General features: G+C 42.2%; 1 protein-coding gene across 11 annotated transcripts in view; it reads left to right on the top strand.

Moving 5' to 3' along the window:
* SYCP2L (synaptonemal complex protein 2 like) overlaps positions 1–19,808 on the top strand; it is a 75,993-nt gene that overhangs the window by 4,062 nt on the left and 52,123 nt on the right. For 9 of the 11 annotated variants that reach the window (XM_070778412.1, XM_070778411.1, XM_070778410.1 and 6 more), the window contains exons 1-10: positions 9–4,803; positions 5,208–5,232; positions 6,835–6,920; positions 7,021–7,109; positions 9,188–9,222; positions 10,604–10,746; positions 12,387–12,439; positions 13,382–13,427; positions 16,262–16,354; positions 16,454–16,514. In XM_070778412.1, coding sequence (XP_070634513.1) covers positions 4,699–4,803; positions 5,208–5,232; positions 6,835–6,920; positions 7,021–7,109; positions 9,188–9,222; positions 10,604–10,746; positions 12,387–12,439; positions 13,382–13,427; positions 16,262–16,354; positions 16,454–16,514 — 736 coding nt within the window. In that variant the 5' untranslated portion in view covers positions 9–4,698. Of the gene's footprint in view, positions 1–8; positions 4,804–5,207; positions 5,233–6,834; positions 6,921–7,020; positions 7,110–9,187; positions 9,223–10,603; positions 10,747–12,386; positions 12,440–13,381; positions 13,428–16,261; positions 16,355–16,453; positions 16,515–19,808 lie in introns of those variants that run through there. The other 2 variants (XM_070778414.1, XM_070778413.1) reach the window with 2 other exon arrangements.

Here is a 19,808-nt window from a genome sequence, read left to right as displayed (position 1 = left end):
GTGTGGATTTGGATAATTTAAAGAACAAGAGAGGATTCAGTTACCCAGTTTGGTATTTTATATTCCTTTGAAGTCAGATTTGAAAAGGAATTGCTGCCAGGGCTTGTTGCCCATATCCAATCAAAACTGAAGTTCCACGTGTTTCCTGATATGTGGGATGGACAGGACACTTGGGGAGTGCACAGGAATAAGACACAACCTCTCCTCCCCTTGACAAGTCAATGCAGTAATAGTATGATTTTATTATTTCAGTGAATTTAGCTTAAATATAGAATGAAGAGAGTGGACTATTACACCCCTCCCCCAAAAGCTTTATAACTATTTCAATATACTTTATTAACAAGATTGTTGTTGTTGTTCATTTACTCAGTCACATCCAACTCTTTGCAACCCCATGGACTGCAGCACTCCACGCTTCCCTGTCCTTCACCATCTCCCAGAGTTTGCTCAGATTCATATCCATCAAGTCAGTGATGCCACCCAACCATCATCTTCTGTCAATCCCCTTCTCCTATCTTCAGTCTTTCCAGCATCAGGGTCTTTTCCAGTAACAAGATTGGACCTAGATAAATGATCAGTTTATCCTTTGCCACAGGCCACTTTTTCAACTTCCTAAAAGCCTAGTTAAATCTGAAAAAACACATGGCAAAAGTATCTTTTGCTTATTCTGCGGCTACTGCTGCTGCTAAGTTGCTTCAGTTGTGTCCAACTCTGTGCGACCCCATAGATGGCCTCCCACCAGGCTCCCCCATCCCTGGGATTCTCCAGGCAAGAATACTGGAGTGGGTTGCCATTTCCTTTTCCAATGCATGAAAGTGAAAAGTGAAAGTGAAGTTGCTCAGTCGTGTCCGACTCTATCAACCCCATAGATGGCTTCCCACCAGGGTCCCCCGTCCCTGGGATTCTCCAGGCAAGAACACTGGAGTGGGTTGCCATTTCCTTCTCCAATGCATGAAAGTGAAAAGTGAAAGTGAAGTTGCTCAGTCGTGTCTGACTCTTAGCAACCTCACAGACTGCAGCCTACCAGGCTTCTCCATCCATGGGATTTTCCAGGCAAAAGTACTGGAGTGGGGTGCCATTGCTTTCTCTGTTGCTTATTCTAGGTCACCCAAATTACACAGTTCTATTTTTTAATCAGAAGGTAACATCGTGTGTGCCTTTGATAATGGCATCTGGAAGCAAAGCAGAGTTTTCCCAGTCTCTTGTTGCACGTTTTTTGGTTTTGTTTTGTTTTTTTTTCATGATAAGATTTGCAGCCCTGAGCTTGATTGTTGATGAGGACATGAGGGTAGGTAGGGGACAGAAGGGTGACAGAGCTGGCAATAAAATCTCTACTTACCCTCTGCAGGTACTTGCATCTCAAGTTTATCAAGATCGGGTTAGGCCAAGGAGATGTGTCTGTCCTTTTTCACTTTAAAATGCATATAATCATGGGGCTGCCCCTCCATGGCGGGGAGAGAGTTAACTCCAGGTTTTCCTAACTTCTCTCGGGGACTATAAAAGTGTTAGCGGCTGGTGTGTAGAGGGAGGCCTGCAGGAGGGAGTGGAAATCTAAGGGCTGTACTTAATGCAAGTCGTGTATTTCATTTTTTTAATGGGGTATAATTGTTTATAGTGTTGTTAGTTTCTGCTGTATAGCAAAGTAAATCAGCTATCAGTTCAGTTGCTCAGTCGTGTCCGACTTTGCAACCCCATGGACTACAGCACGCCAGGCCTCCCTGTCCATCACCAACTCCTGGAGTTTACTCAAACTCATGTCCATTGAGTCGGTGATGCCATCCAACCATCTCATCCTCTGTCGTCCCCTTCTCCTCCTGCCTTCAATCCTTTCCAGCATCAGGGTCTTTTCCAGTGAGTCAGTTCTTCCCATCAGGTGGCCAAAGTATTAGAGTTTCAGCTTCAACATCAGTCCTTCCAGTGAACATTCAGGACTGATCAGCTATATATGTACATATATCCCCTCCCTCCCAGACCTCCCTCCCACCTCACCCCTCATCCCACTTGTCTAGGTCATCACAGAGCACTGAGCTGAGCTCCCTGTGCCATACAGCAGCTTCCCACTAGCCATCTATTTACACATGGTAGTGTGTTTGTGTGTGTGTGTGTGTATATATATCATAAAGAGAAAAATATTAACACGTGTATTTCATATTGATTTTAGCCCCACCCAACTCTCTGATCCCCTGGAGAAGGAACTGGCAACCTACTCCAGTATTCTTGCCTGGGCAATCCCATGGACAGAGGAGCCTGGAGGCCTATAGTCCATGGGGTCTAAAAGAGTTGGACATGACTGAGCGACTAAGCAACAGCTCCCTGATATACTTACTTATGCAGGTAATATGAAGCAGGGACAAAGAGCCAAACTCCAAAGGAATGGAGCAGGGTGTCCCAAGGTACCTTGGAAGCTGAAGCTTATTTGGGGGGATGAATTGGGATCTGCTCTGAACTGAAATCTGTATTTAGACTTCAGAATGCCTTCCCAAGGGTTGAAAAGTGTCAGATCAAGTCTCCACTGGAGTTTTGAAACCAAATAGGAATTTCCACATTCTGTTAGACTTCTAGCTGGTGATGTAAATGCCACAGCCATAAGTTAACACCTTGTAAAGCATGTAGTGTTAATTTGTGTAGGTTGATATTATCAGAGTGGAGGGGGGTACCAGATTTTATACTTCTAAAGCCCACTGGGCTCACAGGCTCAACATAAAGTGTGCTGGAAGGTGGTTCACCATAGAAGAATTTCCTACAGAGAGAAGCAAGTTTGGCCCTGTACTTGAAGATTCAGGAGGACTGAGTGACTTCTCCTTTGCTATATGTGTCATGAGTAAGAGCTATTGCACCCGTCAATAATTATCTGTCTGATTTCTGGTAATGACACAGCTGTAGGGGCAGCTGGTGTAACAGTTATTACGCTTAATCTTGGCACGGAGATGCCTTCAGAGTGAATTCCTAGTCCAGGTTTTGATCAAATAACGTGGCATTTTGCCCAGCTTTCTAAATCTATACTCAGTGGATTTTGATGAGCTGGGGAGGGGGACAGGATTTGGGGGGATAGTGACAGAAATGTATTTAAAAGCATAGAATTTTGAGCATGAGTATAGGGAGGGAGAAAAAAGTGCCTTAGCAGTGAGTTCTGCTTGTAGAGGAACACTTAAAAAATTTTTTTATTAGAGAGTAGCTGATTTACAGTGTCGTGTTAGTTTCAGGTATATAGCCAAGTGGATCAGTTATACGTATATCCACTTGTTAGGATTTCTTTCCCCATGTAGGCCACTAGAGTGTTGAGTAGAGTTCCCTGTACTATACAACAAGTTATTATTTATCTGTTATATATATATATTAATAGTGCCATGTATAGATCAGTCTCAATTTATCCCCTACCCCACTGACCTCTGGGACATTTCTTCCATGGACTGTTGGAGAAAAGTTTGCTTTAGGAGGTGGATGATTCAATCAAATGCAAATATTTGTCTGATTTGAGATAAAAGAAAATCACCTGGAACTTAATAGAGCTTCCAAACCTCACTGTACCTTAGAATTGCCTAGAGAGCTTTGAGACATCATGTGAGGGTCCCATTGCCAGAGATTCTGATTTACTGGGTCTGCAGTGGTCTCACTCATGAGGGCATTTTAAAGCTCCTCAGGATTTCCTAATGTGCAGCCAAGATTGGGAGCTGATGGGTTCATCTGTGGCCTTCGGATGGTACCTCGGGTTCTTGACTGTAAAGTGGAGAGTTTCCAAGGCCCCACTCCTATAAGAGTTTCTCATCACAAACTCATGTCACCAACTTCTTGTTCAACTGATTTCTGATTGTGCATGCCAGGATTTTCTTTCTTTCTTTCTTTCTTTTTTTTTATAAGAGTGTCTAGTCTCTGCAAAAAACATCCAAAGATGGCCTTCGCTTTATTGAATAAATATATTCTAGAGAGGTTTATGGGCTTCCCAGGTGGCTCAGAGGTAAAGAATCTGCCTGCCCATGCAGGAGACATGGGTTTGATCCCTGGGTTGGGAAGATCTCCTGGGGAAGGAAATGGCAACCCACTCTAGTATTCTTGCCTGGAGAATTCCATGGACAGAGGAGCCTGGTGTGCTCAGTCTGTGGGGTTGCAAAGAGTTGGAGACAACTGAGCATCTGAGCACACACACAGAGCAGGGAGGTTTATATAAGTTAATTAAAGCACACCAATTCTAGCGATGTAATATGAACTTAGATAGATGTTCCTATGGGGTGGGAGGCAGTGGTGAGGGGTGGGGATCTCCAATTAGCTGGAAGCTTCTGGCAGAAAAAAGGAAGGAAGGTGGTCGGGCCTGTGTCCTGCACTGGCCCACTTCTGGAGAGCTCTCTGGAATCTGCTGTCCTTTGATATTGGATGGCTTGTTTTCTGTAATCTCCGAGGTTACAGGAATGAGGAATTTCTCCTGCGTTCTCTTGGCCACTCACTAGCCCCTTTATAAGGCTTTCTGGTGTGGATAATCCTGGCAAAGTCTCCAGTTCTTGCTGGTATCTGAGAACTTACTGCAGCTCTGTAGTGGTCTGAGTCCATTCTGGAGTGGTCTAGATGAAGACTTCAGGACTAGACCTAATCGAAATGACAGGGAATGGAAAGAGGTCTTTAAAATGATAGAGTTGTGAAATTTTAATGAATGGGGAGTAGTGATTTAGTCCTAGAGGTTGTATAAGTATTTCTTTTATTGTGTACATGGTTTCCTGGTTTGAAAGAACAGTGGGATTTCTGACCATGGCAGACCTAGCCTCAGACACATCTCTGAAGAACTTGACGGAAGACTTTTTTGACACAGCCTTGGTAAGGATAAGGACGGGTGCTTTACTGAGCAGATACCATTGGTAATTTGCAGGAATCTTCAGGTTGTTTATAAAGCTTGTGTTTTTCCAAGAAGTGGATTTTACTAAAAGACTCGTATTTTATTATTAGAAATGTTATATGAAATAGTAACAAACAGTATGTGTAACCAATGTTATAGAAAAATAAGGTGATTTATTTTCAAATATGTTGTTCACCTGATTGGAGGTAATAGGCTGATTTTAATAAAGTGGATTGAAGGTCAAATAGGATTTCTCTATAATTTTTTTCTATGGTAATTAAAGTCAACTTCTGCCTGTTAGAGAATTATCAGCCTTAATACATTAATGTTACAGTTGATAATGCTTTTAAAAAATAATAGAAGTTTTACTTTTTCTTTTCATTAGATTATTTCCAGAAGTAGTAGTCAAGGTAAGTGTATTATTTACTACTAATTGGCCTTTGACCTCTCATTACTAGAATATTCTTGAATAGAGAAGAATATTTATCTAAATGATATGTAAAAGTGCTGTGGGTTTAACTATTATATTTGGATTAACTGACCGTTTTATGGCAGTCAGATGGTGGTGCTGCAGCGAATTTTGCCATAAAGTGTGCCTCGTTCACCTCTGGTGCATCTTTATCTCGCTGCTTCTACCACCATTTACTTCCCTGGTGGCTCAGACGGTAAAGTGTCTGTCTACAATGTGGCAGACCCAGATTCGATCCCTGGGTTGGGAAGATCTGCTGGAGAAGGAAATGGCAATCCACTCCAGTACTATTGCCTGGAAAATCCCATGGACAGAGGAGCCTGGTAGGCTACAGTCCATGGGGTCGCAAAGAGTCAGACACGACTGAGCGACTTCATTTTTACCACCATTTGATCATTCAGTTCTGGTCGGGGATGGAGAGCCACTTTTATCATCCAAACCAGCAAAATTACCTAATACTGATTTAACTTAAAATCAATTCTGTGCCTCTCTCTGTCTTTCAAGAGCACAAAAGGTAGATTATTTGGATGTTAGGGTGATATTGTTCAGCTTAGCTCACGTTAAAGGTAATTCCACATTTTGAATTATGAAACCATGCATTCAAAGATGGTGGGTTTGGGTGGGGGAGGTAAAGAGGGAGGGGCTAATTTGTGCTAATTTGTGCCATGTATACTTACGGCTAATTCACGATGTTGTATGCCAGAAACCAACACAACACTGTAAAGCAATTATCCTCCACTTCAAAATAAAGAAAACAAAGATGGATAGATATTGGGGACATTTTATGTCCTCTCCCTATTTTCCATCTTTTTCATCCTTTTGAAAAGCTACTACTAAATTCACACTACATTCTGCAGTGAACGTGCTTGTGCTGTGCTTAGTCGCTCAGTTCTGTCCGACTCTTTTCGACCCCATGGATCATAGTCTGCCAGGCTCCTCTGTCCATGGGATTCTCCAGGCAAGAATCCTGGAGTGGGTTGCCATTCCCATCTCCAGGGTATCTTCCTGATCCAGGTATCGAACCTGGGTCTTCCCTATTGCAGGCAGATTCTTTACTGTCTGAGCCACCAGGGAAGCCGCCTAAGACTTTCATAAAATACACAAATGTGAGAAATGCATGGAAACAGTGGGAAACTGTGTTCAGGAGCCGCCCTTGCACGTTGCTCACTCTGGATACCAAAGCAGCTTTGCCTGAGATGCAATGATCACAGTCAGACTCTGCAGGCACTGCTGCTGTTTCTCTCCATGGGCGTCCAGGTCACACAGGACAAGGAAGCCTGGCGTGCTGCAGTTCATGGGGTCGCAGAGAGTCTGACTCGACTTAGCGACTGAACAACAACAAAAGCCCTGCAGATCTACTGTGGCCTGGGGCTTTCTAGAACTTGCAGTAGGCTAGCATGTGTCCCTTATCCAGCCTAGATAGTTTCGGAAACATTTGCTGCCCATGGCTTTTCACCCTTTGCCACTCCTGCTGTGTACAATCATTTCCTTATTCTTTTTTTTTTTTAGCATCAGTGTGATTCTTTGAAAATTCTGCTTTCAGGGAAAATTCAGATGTTGAATTCCTTCATATTTACCTTGGGATTTCTAGTGACAGAAGAAGCTGTAAATCCTTTGATCCAACGGGAGGTGAGTTGCTGACAGCAGTTGCCCTGGGCCCCGTGGAGAAGTTTGTGCCTAGTCCTGTCTTTTGTTTCTTCCTCTGAAAACCTTTCCCAACTCCCAACAGGCACTGAGGACCTTGAACGGCATTCTGCAAGCTGTACCTCGGGAAGAGAGAAAACGGCTCCTGTTGTTGGAAGGCCCCTGTCGTCTTATGTACGTGACCTTGACCTGATCTGGTGGTGATGTAGGGGCAAAATCTCTGAACTGTACTACCCCAATCTGTTGTGCTTCCCTGGTAGCTCAGATGGTAAAGAATCTGCCTGCAATGCAGGAGACCTGGGATGGATCCCTGGGTCAGGAAGATCCCCTGGAGAAGGGCATGGCAACCCACTCCAGGATTCTTGTCTGGAGAATCCCATGGACAGAGGAGTCTGATGGGCTACAGTCCATGGGGTCACAAAGAGCCAGACACAACTAGGCAACTAACACACAGGCAGTCTTTGTTCTGTTTAGGTGTTTGCGGTGGTGGTTTTTTTTTTTTTTTTGGTTCTATCACATTTGTGAGGTGAAATACTTTCTCAGGCTTTAGATTATTTTTCACTGTGAATGTGAACTGAATTAGCAACTCATGGGAGATACAATCCTGGTTTCTCCACTTACACTGGTTGTTCACTGGTTAAGACCACAGTCTTAACTCACTACACCTCAGTCTGCTCACCTGTAAAGTGGAACCAAGATTAATACCTGATTGATAGAGTGCAGGCCGAATCAGGCAATCCATTGAAAGCGATTAGCATATCACCTGGTAGACAGCAGATACTCACAGGTTACCAGCTGTTAGCTGTCCCAGTACAGCAATGCACTTTCCACGGGATGGATTTTGGGGGTTTTGGTGACACACTCACAGTTACATGGTTCCTGGGACATTGAAATTTGGAGGTAAGGTGGTCGTGTTGACCATGGGAAGCAACACTAGTACCTTGTTTAGAGATATCAGCCTGAACCTGTGACTGTGTGCTGAGCACCAGTCAGCATCGGAGACATCATTATGGCCCTCCGTTGTTCAAGTGACACGCAGCCATGCCTGCAAGAGGAGGGGATCCAGTTTATCACAGTGTGGGCTTCCCTGGTGGCTCAGATGGTAAAGGATCCACCTGCAATGCAGGAGACATGGATTCGATCCCTGAGTTGGGAAGATCCCCTGGAGGAGGGCATGGCAACCTACTCCAGTATTCTTGCCTGGAGAATCCCCATGGACAGAGGAGCCTGGTGGGCCACAGTCCATGGGGTCACAAAGAGTCAGACACGACTGAGCAACTCTGCACAGCACAGACCTGAAAAAGGTGATTGGTGACTGTGGAGCTCACCGTGTTTGTCTGTTTAACTCTTTGCAGGATAGTGTTTCCTCTGAATTTTTCCTGCTCAGTTTCTTTGAATACGTTAGTTTAATTATTACCCTTAGTCATGTGTTTAGATCTGGAGAGAAGTCGACCTGATGGTCTCTGCTCAGTTTTCAGACTAATGCAATGGTCCTGTCTTAACGTTTGCGTGTTCTCATCTGGAATGTTCTGCATTTCTAGTCAAATGTAAAACCTGCAAACATAAAATTAAGTAGAACTCTTGATAAGACCATTCTAAGACTTCTATTAAATTGTGACAAATCCATCCATTTATTATGAGAAACTGAACTATTACAAGATTTCTAAAATCCATTCTTTAGCTTTGGAGTTATGACATTAAAAAAGATCTGCATCACCCTTGTCAGCATTTAATTGAAATTCTTAAATGAACATGAAGTTTGGGAATCTCTGGTGGTTACAGTAATGCGATAACCCCATTACATCTGTAACTTTATCAGTTTTAAAAATTGATTCCAAACAGCAATAGGAAAGACCCACAGCACCTGCTGTATCATTTCTTCCAGGGTCAAGCTATGTAATAATAATAATAAAGAATATATATCTTCACAGGGTGGTGAGGTGATTATAGAATTCCAGAATCTTAGCATTTGATGAATTGTCTGGAGAGGATCAAACTCATTTATAGAAGAACTAGAATCTCATAATGTGTAGCAGTTCTAGTTTCTCTTTAAAAAAGTATATTTAAGTCAATGTATAAATTTGAGACTTTTCCCATAAAAATATGTTCTTGACATTGAGGACATTCTGATAATGAGTTTGAAATACTTAAAAAAATATATACATCTCAGTTTAAAATTTTAATGCCAATGTAGTAAAGTTTTACTTATTTATGTTCATCCCAGTAAAATGAAATTTATCTAAATATTTCAGGAAAGACCTTGCAAGGACAATCTTGACTGTGGGTGGTAAGAAGCATTTAGAATTTTAAATATGAGAATATTAAATACTGGACATGGGGGGTTTAATGAGCATCTTGGAACTATGGGGAATAAAGTATGGTCAAATTGAAAATAGGAAGTAGAATTTTATTTTTAATTTATGATTGAAGCATTAAGCATGCTGAAACCATAAAGAATAGTTAATGAATATTCCTTTACTCTCCAATGAAGTGAGTCAAATTTGATCATTTTTCCACATTTGCTTCAAATTCTTTTTTAAGTAAATCAGAGTTACAGGTAAAGGCCCATGTCCAAATCCCCATCCCATTCCCCTCTTTATCTGTAGAGATAATCCTTGACTTGGACTTGTTTTCCATTTTCAAGAATGTGTTTATACTTTAATACATATATTCACAAGCAGCATACACTGTTATTTTGCAAATTTAAGTTTGCATATCCAGTTGCTATTTGGTTTTTACCTTTAAAATTGTTTAATATTTAAATATGTTGGGATATGTAGTTTTGTTTATCTGCTCTGAAAAACCATAGTTTATCTTGAGATTTTGTTATAGTAGAAATATTTCTTAAGGCTGGGGGGGGGGAAATCTCCTTTTTTTTCTTTAATTGAGGTCTAGTTGATGTATAATATTATATAAGTTACAGGTATACAATATAGTAATTCAGAATTTATAAAGGTTATACTCAGTTTATAGTTACTGTAAAATTCTTTCTGTATTCCCCATGCTGTGCAGTATGTCCTTATAGCTAATTTTATACCCAATACTTTGTACCTCCTACTTCCTCACTCCTATCTTGCCCCTCTCCCCTTCCCTCTTCCCACTGGTAACCACGAATTTGTTCTCTATGTCTATGAGTCTTAACCATAGTTGGTTTTGAATGTTTTAATATATCTGAAATACAGAATACAGAAGTAACATTTAATTTTTTTAGAAATTGTTTCCTTATTGACCTATTGTTTGGATTTTTCTCCTGAAATTTCTTACAGATGAATTTAAATGATTATCGGGGCTTCCCTGGTGGCTCAGATTGTAAAGAATCTGCCTGTAATGCAGGAGACCTGAGTTTGAACCCTAGGTCGGGAAGATCCTCCAGAGAAGGGAATGGCAGCCCACTCTTGTATTCTTGCGTGGAGAATTGCATAGACAGAGGAGCCTGGCGGGCTGCAGTCCATGGGGTTCTAAAGGGTCAGGCACGACTGAGCAACTAACACGTTCACACTTTAAATGATTATAATTGCTCCAGGATACAGCTTGCTGCTTAAAACTAGAAGCCACGTGCTAGTCGTCTAAGCTGGAGCTTCTTAGAGCAAATGCTGGTCTGTGGACCTTGTTGCTGTGTTTGCTTGGTGCCCAGAATCATCCCTGTCTGCCCTGTCTTTAATCTCTAGATTATGACCAGCAGGTGGCTCTTTGTGAAGCATTGTGTAGATTGACGACCAGAAAATCCAGGGAGGACTTTGTCCCTCAGTGGTTTGAAGATGACACCATTGCTAAGGCTTTCAAAGAAATTAACGACCGAGAATTTGAGACGGTGAGATCTATGGTCATGAAAATTCCATTTAATCAATATTCATGAAGCAACTTCTCAGAGCCTTCGTGTATGTTGGGCTTAGGGAAGGGTTTTTTCCTTCGAGTGTGATTGTGTTGGCATTTTGAAGCTTCCTGTTTCCCACTTATGTGAAAATAAGTTGAGGACAATAGAAATAGAGTATGTGTGGAACAAATACCAGCTTAGAGTTAGGACATCTTTATAGGAGACAGCCTGGAGACAGAACTGTGTGAATTTGATGGATCCAGTCAGAGACCATGTCATGGAGCCGGAAGTGACTTTCAACAAACCTTGACAGGTAGGGAGAGTCAGAGAAGAAAAGAATGTGCCTTGCAGAGAGCACCTGGGGTGGTGGTGGAGGCTGAAGCTGGCCTGGGGGCTCTGCTGGCAGAGGAGTATTGTGGGGTGGTTATGACCTGGGCCCTCCAACCTCCGCAATTTGAAGTAAGTGAAAGCCGCTCAGTCGTGTCCAGCTCTTTGCAACCCCATGGTCTATATAGTCCATGGAATTTTCCAGGCCAGAATATTGGAGTGGGTAGCCTTTCTCTTTGCCAGGGGATCTTCCCAACCCAGAGTTCGAACCCAAGTCTGCCACATTGCAGGCGGATTCTTTACCAGCTGAGCCACTAGAAAAGCCAATAATTTTTGGTGTCTTTCATGTAACCTGCTTCCCTGGTAGCTCAGTTGGTAAAAAATCTGCTTGCAGTGCAGAAGACCCCAGTTTGATTCCTGGGTCAGGAAGATCCACGGGAGAATGAATAGGCTACCCACTCCAGTCTTCTGGCCTGGAGAATTCCATGCACTGTATAATCCATGGGGTCACAAAGAGTTGGACACGACTGAGTGACTTCACTTTCACTTTTCACTTTCAGTTTTGCAAAACAAAAGTAATTATCTTGTTTCTCAAATCATTTTCCGTCAGAAAAGCAATTTCTTAGTGGAATTGCTTTTAGAGGAAGGCTCACATCCGTGTCCCTTTAGTGCTGAATGTAGACGTGGAGCGTGAGGACTGTTTACCACAACAGACATCCCCCGCCAACAAGAGGGAAAAACGCCTGGATCAGTATTTCTCTAGTTTTAGAATTTGGGGGTTGGCAAGTTTGCCTCCCTAATGGGTTTTGATTAGGAGAACTCTAGACGTATTCTTTATTCTTAGAACCTATAGCAGGAGGGAGATTTCAGGAAGGAGCAGGAGAGAGAACTGCTGATAAGGAAAATTGGCAGTGGATAAATACACCAGGATAAACCCCCAGTTGATAAGTTTTATGGGTTTGTGGTTGGCTTGTGCTGGGGAGATGGATGCCCAAGGGTTAGTCAAATATTACAGTCTAGATCATCAGTAAGAGGTATTCCTCTCATTCACTCTTTTAACCCAGGGAAACATAATTGCACATAAAGTATTCCTCAGCTGGGGGTTCAGAACTTGAGCCTGGAGCCTCCTTTTTCTGATACAAAGTTCTGTTACAGTTATCATGGTTAATAATGAGTCCTTATGGAGTCTTGATGTCACTGGATCCTGAAAATGTAGAAGCAAACACTGGTCTCTGTTATGCTGCAAAGGGTAAAGATATATTGAATATCTTGGTTTGTTTAACAAAAAGTTTGCATTATTTACTTTGAAGGATTGTAGACGGTTTATCAATCACCTAAATGACAGACTTGGTGACCAAAGAAGGTAAGACGTTTCTCTGAGCTTTACTTTATTAACTAGTTCTTTTCTGAATGTCTTTTTAAAATTTTATTTGATTTTTGGTTGCTCTGGGTCTTTGTTTCTGCACGCGGGCTTTCTCTATAATTGCAACAAGCGGGGGCTCCTCCTCATTGCGGTGCACGGGTTTCTCTTGGGGTGGTTTCTCTTGGGGTGGTTTCTCTTGCTGCAGAACACAGGCCGTGGGGTGCATGGGTTTCTGTAGTTGTGGCTCATGGGCATAGCTGTTCCAAGGCATGCAGGATCTTCCCCAGGCTAGGGATCGAACCTGTGTCTCCTGCATTGGCAGGCAGATTCTTATCCCGTCCTACCAGAGAAATCACTGAATGTCTAATGTTTTTTAAGAAATCTAGAATCTGTTTTATTTTAGGGGAGAATACAGAATACAGAATTTACTGGGCATCACTGGGTTATCCATTGAGTAGAACGCTCAGAAGAGAAGACTCATTGTGCCTAGCGATTCATTAGTGTGTGTGTAAAATGGTTTCATTCAGTCTAACATATTTATTTGTGATTTAGAGCAGTTGTAACATTATATCCTCCAGAGAGATTTTATGAAGAATGATTTCCTGTAGGTCTGAGGATAACTAGAGAAAGACATATTATGGACAGTTAAGTCTTTGAGAAAATATTGGCTAAATTCACTCCTTTCCTTAGGACTCTTGCCAGGCAGCTGGGTTGAGGTGTATATTGTACTGGAAAACCTGGCCTGTAACCTGCCAGGTGGGATGTGAATTTTGCCCACGGTAATAGATCTCCATTTGCAGCTTTGAGAGCCTCTTCCATACTTTGTACCAAGGGACTTAACAGCACACCTAGTTATCCATGCTTGTTTGTAGAATGTCTGTAGCTTGTGTGTGGGGTCCATCCATATTTTATTTTACTTTTTAATTCTGAGATGTTTTGCAGGGTCTATTCATTTCCATGCACTGCTGCTTTTGCTGGTGAGCATGAGGTATGTCTGTCTTTGGGGCTGTGAAGTCGGGTGCTATATGGTGAGATCCATAGGTAGATGTACATCAGGCCAAACTGCTCTTGCTACACAGAAGGGTGTGTTTTTTTTTTTTTTAAGAAATCTTGCTTTTCTTCCTAGAGGCCTCAACTCTGAAGCTTATTATTTAAGAGCTCTGCTGTTACTACTTGATAAATGAATTTTTGAGTTTATATACTTTGTTCACGAGGTCAGTTACAGGAACCTTGTCATACTTTATCCTGGTGATGGGCATCATTCATTGTTCACACCTGGATTGGAGGGAACAGGGCAGGGCCTTGCTTCTTTCCTTCCAGTAAGTGCCTCCCACTCCCAGCAACTGGGGTCACTCTCCTTTCTCTAGGTCATTCTACCTTGTACTTCATAGTCCAAAATTGTGTAGTCTCTTTTCACCCTCTTTGGCTCCTAGAGGAACAAGATCCTTCATGTAAAAGTGCTCCAACCTGCACCATCTCAGGTTTTTTTTTTTTGGGTAAAATTTTCAAAGGTCTCTGGACCTGGACTTCACTGAGGTTTCCTGGATCATGTCTCTTAAATGTCTTAGTTAACCCTTTCTTTGTTTTGGGTCTAGCGCGCCCTTCTTGGCCTCTGTGAGCTGAACTGTTAGATCATGACTACATGATAAACTCTTTCTCTCTCGAACTGATTTTGGTAGCTTGGTTCCTGCATCTCAGGTCTGTCTGTTTTTCCTTCTGGTTGTCTGAGGACTCCAGTCCCTGCTTGCTTGCTTCTTTCTAGGACTTCTAAATTTCCATCAGCTTCAGTAGGGGGTCCATACATTGGCTTTCCACGCCACAGACATGTGTTAACACCTTTGCTCAACTCTGTAGCTGTCATTAATAAAAAGTAGACATGCCTGATGCAATGGTGGCCAAGAAATACTGTTTATTGGAGAAGCAAGTGGGAGAATAGTAAGTCTAGTGTTTGTCCCACTTGCTGAGGAATAGAAACTTTATATATGCTTGCTGAGCATGTCTAACATATCTGGGAAGAAACAAAGGCATTGTTAATGGTTCCTATGAAAAAGGACCTCTGTGAAGTTGGGGGACAAAGAAGGAGATATTTACTCTTTCTATAAGCACCATACACACACATTCACACACGTAAGTACTGTACTGTTTTAATCTAGCTTTCTTTCCTTATTTCTCCTTTCTTTAAGAGCATGTATTTATTTTGTAATACAATCATTTCTTGGTACCTATGGGGGGCCAGGCCCAGGACCCCTTGTGGATGCCAAAATCTGTGGATACCCAAGTCCCTTATCTAAAACAGCTTAGTATTTGCATACAATGAACACACACTCTCCCACATACTTTAAATCACCTCTAGATTACTTACAGTGCCTAACACAGTGCAAATGCTGTGCAAATAGTTGTAAATATTAATACAATCAGATCAGATCAGATCAGTCGCTCAGTCATGTCCGAGTCTTTGTGACCCCATGAATCGCAGCACGCCAGGCCTCCCTGTCCATTACCAACTCCCGGAGTTCACTGAGACTCACGTCCATCGAGTCAGTGATGCCATCCAGCCATCTCATCCTCTGTCATCCCCTTCTCCTCCTGCCCCCAATCCCTCCCAGCATCAGAGTCTTTTCCAATGAGTCAACTCTTCGCATGAGGTGGCCAAAGTACTGGAGTTTCAGCTTTAGCATCATTCCTTCCAAAGAAATCCCAGGGTCGATCTCCTTCAGAATGGACTGGTTGGATCTCCTTGCAGTCCAAGGGACTCTCAAGAGTCTTCTCCAACACCACAGTTCAAAAGCATCAATTCTTCGGTGCTCAGCCTTCTTCACAGTCTAACTCTCACATCCATACATGACCACTGGAAAAACCATAGCCTTGACTGGACAGACCTTTGTTGGCAAAGTAATGTCTCTGATTTTGAATATGCTATCTAGGTTGGTCATAATTTCATGGCTGCAGTCACCATCTGCAGTGATTTTGGAGCCCAGAAAAATAAAGTCTGACACTGTTTCCATTGTTTCCCCATCTATTTCCCATGAAGTGGTGGGACCGGATGCCATGATCTTCGTTTTCTGAATGTTGAGCTTTAAGCCAACTTTTTCACTCTCCACTTTCACTTTCATCAAGAGGTTTTTGAGTTCCTCTTCACTTTCTGCCATAAGGGTAGTGTCATCTGCATATCTGAGGTTATTGATATTTCTCCCAGCAATCTTGATTCCAGCTTGTGTTTCTTCCAGTCCAGCGTTTCTCATGATGTACTCTGCATAGAAGTTAATATGTTATGTAAGTAATTGCCAGCATGTGGCAAAAATCAAGGTTTGCTTTTTGGAACTTCCTGAATCAATCCACATTTGTTTGAATGAACCCATGGATACGGAGGAGTGTCTGTAATCAGTGAAAATGAGGATAACGTGAAATCTTCAGGTCTTAGCCTTCTTCCAACACGTGGCAAGTTAGACAGCCAACCACCATTTTTATTTGATCACCGCAGCTCCTTGCTAGAAGTTCCTATCCATATGCCATGTGGACTGTTACTGCTTTCACAGAGAACTATTTCCTCTGTGACTTGCACTAGAAAAAAAAATGGTGTGAATAGTTATCTGACACATTTAAACATCTGTTGCTAAGTATAGAGTTTTTATAAGTATATAGAGTTTTTTCAGAAGTAGGTGAGCTATTACAGTTGAAACCCTCTTCCTGTTTTGCAGAAGTGAGAGACAATAGGAGACCCTGTAATCTTAAAGTAGGATTGTTCTAGGGAAAGAAGTTCTGTTTTCAGTGGAATTTTCATTTGACTCTTTCACATATTAATGCTGAAATTATATCTTACAGATGAGAAAACCTGCAGATGAAAAATTAGAGAAATTTTGGATCGATTTCAACCTAGGGAGTCAGAGCGTAACTTTTTGTATAAACAATCCTGAGGTAATCATGTTTGATTCCTGTTTAAACCTCAGTGCTTAGAGAATGTTGATATCCAGTGTGTGTTAAGTGCTCATGAATTTCACTTTTTTTTTTTTCAAGAGTGATCTGTGGGACTCAGTAAGACTTTTGAAGGAAGCAGTGATGAATTTCAGCATACTAGGTAAGATGTGCATTCTAAACCACTCCACATTTTACTGCTGAGTGTTATTTCTGTTTACAGTTGCTGTGTATGCTTAGTTAATTCAGGGTGAACTTTGCTTGCACTTGAGGTAGAGGGAGCTGGTGAGTGTGGTGGAAGCCGGGCTGTGCTCAGGGAAGGACTGGTGACTCCTCCAGTCTGTAACGTTGGGGTTCAGTGGCTTGCCTGATTTTCTCACTGTAAAAAATGGCTATAGTTCCTGAACAAATTGAAAATAGAGTCACCATGGGATCCAGCAGTTCCACTTCTGAATTTATATCTGGAAGAATTGAAAGTTGGACTTGAATAGATTTGCATGCCAATGTTCATGGCAGCCTTATTCACAATAGCCAAGAGATGGAAGACACCCAAGTGTTCATCGACCGATGAATGGATAAAGTAGATGTAATCTGTACATACAGTGGACTGTTATTTACCTTATAAAAAAGGAAATTCTGGCACATGCTACAACATAGATGAACCCTAAGGATGTCATGCTAATTAGTAAATGCTAGTCCCCCACTCCAGTACTCTTGCCTGGAAAATCCCATGGGCGGAGGAGCCTGGTAGGCTACAGTCCATGGGGTCGCGAAGAGTTGGACCCGACTGAGCGACTTCACTTTCACTTTTCACTTTCCTACATTGGAGAAGGAAATGGCAACCCACTCCAATGTTCTTGCCTGGAGAATCCCAGGGACGGGGGAGCCTGGTGGGCTGCCGTCTATGGGGTCGCACAGAGTCAGACACGACTGAAGTGACTTAGCAGTAGCAGTCACAAAAAAGACAAATACTGTATGATTCCACTAAAATGAAGTGTCTGAAGTGAAGTCAAGTTGATGGAGACAGAGAGCAGAATGGTGGTTACCAGGGGCCGTGGGGAGGGGGAAATGGAGAGTTGTTCAGTGGGTGCAGGGTTTCAGATTTGTAAGATGAGATCTTTTCCACAACCACATGAATATACTTAATGCCACTGAACTCTACACTTAAAAAGATTAACAAGGGAAGTGTTATATTTTGTAGCACAGTTTTAAGAAGTGGTTATAGTAAAATGGCCATCTGGGGAGGCCTTACAAATAGCTGTGAAAAGAAGAGAAGCAAAAAGCAAAGGAGAAAAGGAAAGATATAAGCATTTGAATGCACAGTTCCAAAGAATAGCAAGGAGAGATAAGAAAGTCTTCCTCAGTGATCAATGCAAAGAAATAGAGGAAAACAATAGAATGGGAAAGACTAGAGATCTCTTCAAGAAAATCAGAGATACCAAGGGAACATTTCATGCAAAGATGGGCTCAATAAAGGACAGAAATGGTATGGACCTAACAGAAGCAGAAGATATTAAGAAGAGGTGGCAAGAATACACAGAAGAACTGTACAAAAAAGAGCTTCACGACCCAGATAATCACGATGGTGATCACTCACCTAGAGCCAGACATCCTGGAATGTGAAGTCAAGTGCGCCTTAGAAAGCATCACTATGAACAAAGCTAGTGGAGGTGATGGAATTCTAGTTGAGCTATTTCAAATCCTGAAAGATGATGCTGTGAAGGTGCTGCACTCAATATGCCAGCAAATTTGGAAAACTCAGCAGTGGCCACAGGACTGGAAAAGGTCAATTTTCATTCCAATCCCAAAGAAGGCAATGCCAAAGAATGCTCAAACTACCACACAATTGCACTCATCTCACATGTTAGTAAAGTAATGCTCAAAATTCTCCAAGCCGGGCTTCAGCAATACGTGAACTGTGAACTTCAGATGTTCAAGCTGGTTTTAGAAAAGGCAGAGGAACCAGAGATCAAATTGCCAACATCCACTGGATCATGGAAAAAGCAAGAGAGTTCCAGAAAAACATCTTATTTCTGCTTTCTTGACTATGCCAAAGCCTTTGACTGTGTGGATCACAATAAATTGTGGAAAATTCTGAAAGAGATGGGAATACCAGACCACCTGACCTGCCTCTTGAGAAACCTGTATGCAGGTCAGGAAGCAACAGTTAGAACTGGATATGGAGCAACAGACTGGTTCCAAAAGGAAAAGGAGTACGTCAAGGCTGTATATCGTCACCCTGCTTATTTAACTTATATGCAGAGTACATCATGAGAAACGCTGGGCTGGAAGAAGCACAAGCTGGAATCAAGATTGCCAGGAGAAATATTACTAACCTTAGATATGCAGATGACACCACCCTTATGGCAGAAAGTAAAGAGGAACTAAAGAGCCTCTTGATGAAAGTGAAAGTGGAGAGTGAAAAAGTTGGCTTAAAGCTCAGTATTCAGAAGACGAAGATCATGGCATCTGGTCCCATCACTTCATGGCAAAGAGATGGGGAAACAGTGGAAACAGTGTCAGACTTTATTTTTTTGGGTCCAAAATCACTGCACATGGTGATTGCAGCCATAAAATTAAAAGATGCTTATTCCTTGGCAGTAAAGTTATGACCAACCTAGATAGCATATTAAAAAGCAGACATATTACTTTGCCAACAAAGGTCCATCTAGTCAGGGCTATGGTTTTTCCAGTGGTCATGTATAGATGTGAGAGTTGGACTGTGAAGAAAGCTGAGCGCCAAAGAATTGATGATTTTGAACTGTGGTGTTGGAGAAGACTCTTGGGTTTCTTGGACTGCAAGGAGGTCCAATCAGTCCATTCTAAAGGAAATCAGTCTGGGTGTTCTTTGGAAGGAATGATGCTAAAGCTGAAACTCCAGTACTTTGGTCACCTCATGTGAAGAGTTGACTCATTGGAAAAGACTCTGATGCTGGGAGGGATTGGGGGCAGGAGGAGAAGGGAATGACAGAGGATGAGATGGCTGGATGGCATCACCAACTTGATGGACGTGAGTTTGAGTGAACTCCGGGAGTTGGTGATGGACAGGGAGGCCTGGCATGCTGCGGTTCATGGGGTTTCAAAGAGTCGGACACGACTGAGCGACTGAACTGAACTGAACTGATGGTACCTCCCTTCTGTTTCCCACATATTTGCACTAGCAATGTATGAGTTACAGGGACAATTTCAACATGTATGTAAATATCTGCCCTCTGCCCCCCTCTTCTTAAATCTCCACCACTCACCTTTCTTCTCTGCTTGGTAGGTAGAGTTGAGGGGCATGGAACTGGGGAGTGATTCTTTTATGGGTGGATAAGAGTAAGTTGCTGGTCTAGTTGAGTGTTTCAGATGTGATCACACTTAACCAGGATCCCTGAATTGGGTCTTTAAAAAATTACAAGGATGTTTTGAAAATAACTCCATACACATAATCATTGAAGTAATTGGGTTTACTAAA

The sequence above is a fragment of the Bos indicus genome, chromosome 23 (genome assembly GCF_029378745.1).
Source record: "Bos indicus isolate NIAB-ARS_2022 breed Sahiwal x Tharparkar chromosome 23, NIAB-ARS_B.indTharparkar_mat_pri_1.0, whole genome shotgun sequence".
Taxonomy (NCBI): Eukaryota; Metazoa; Chordata; class Mammalia; order Artiodactyla; family Bovidae; genus Bos; species Bos indicus.
The sequence above is the reverse complement of the archived record's forward strand: the minus strand, read 5'-3'. Positions and strand labels throughout refer to the sequence as shown.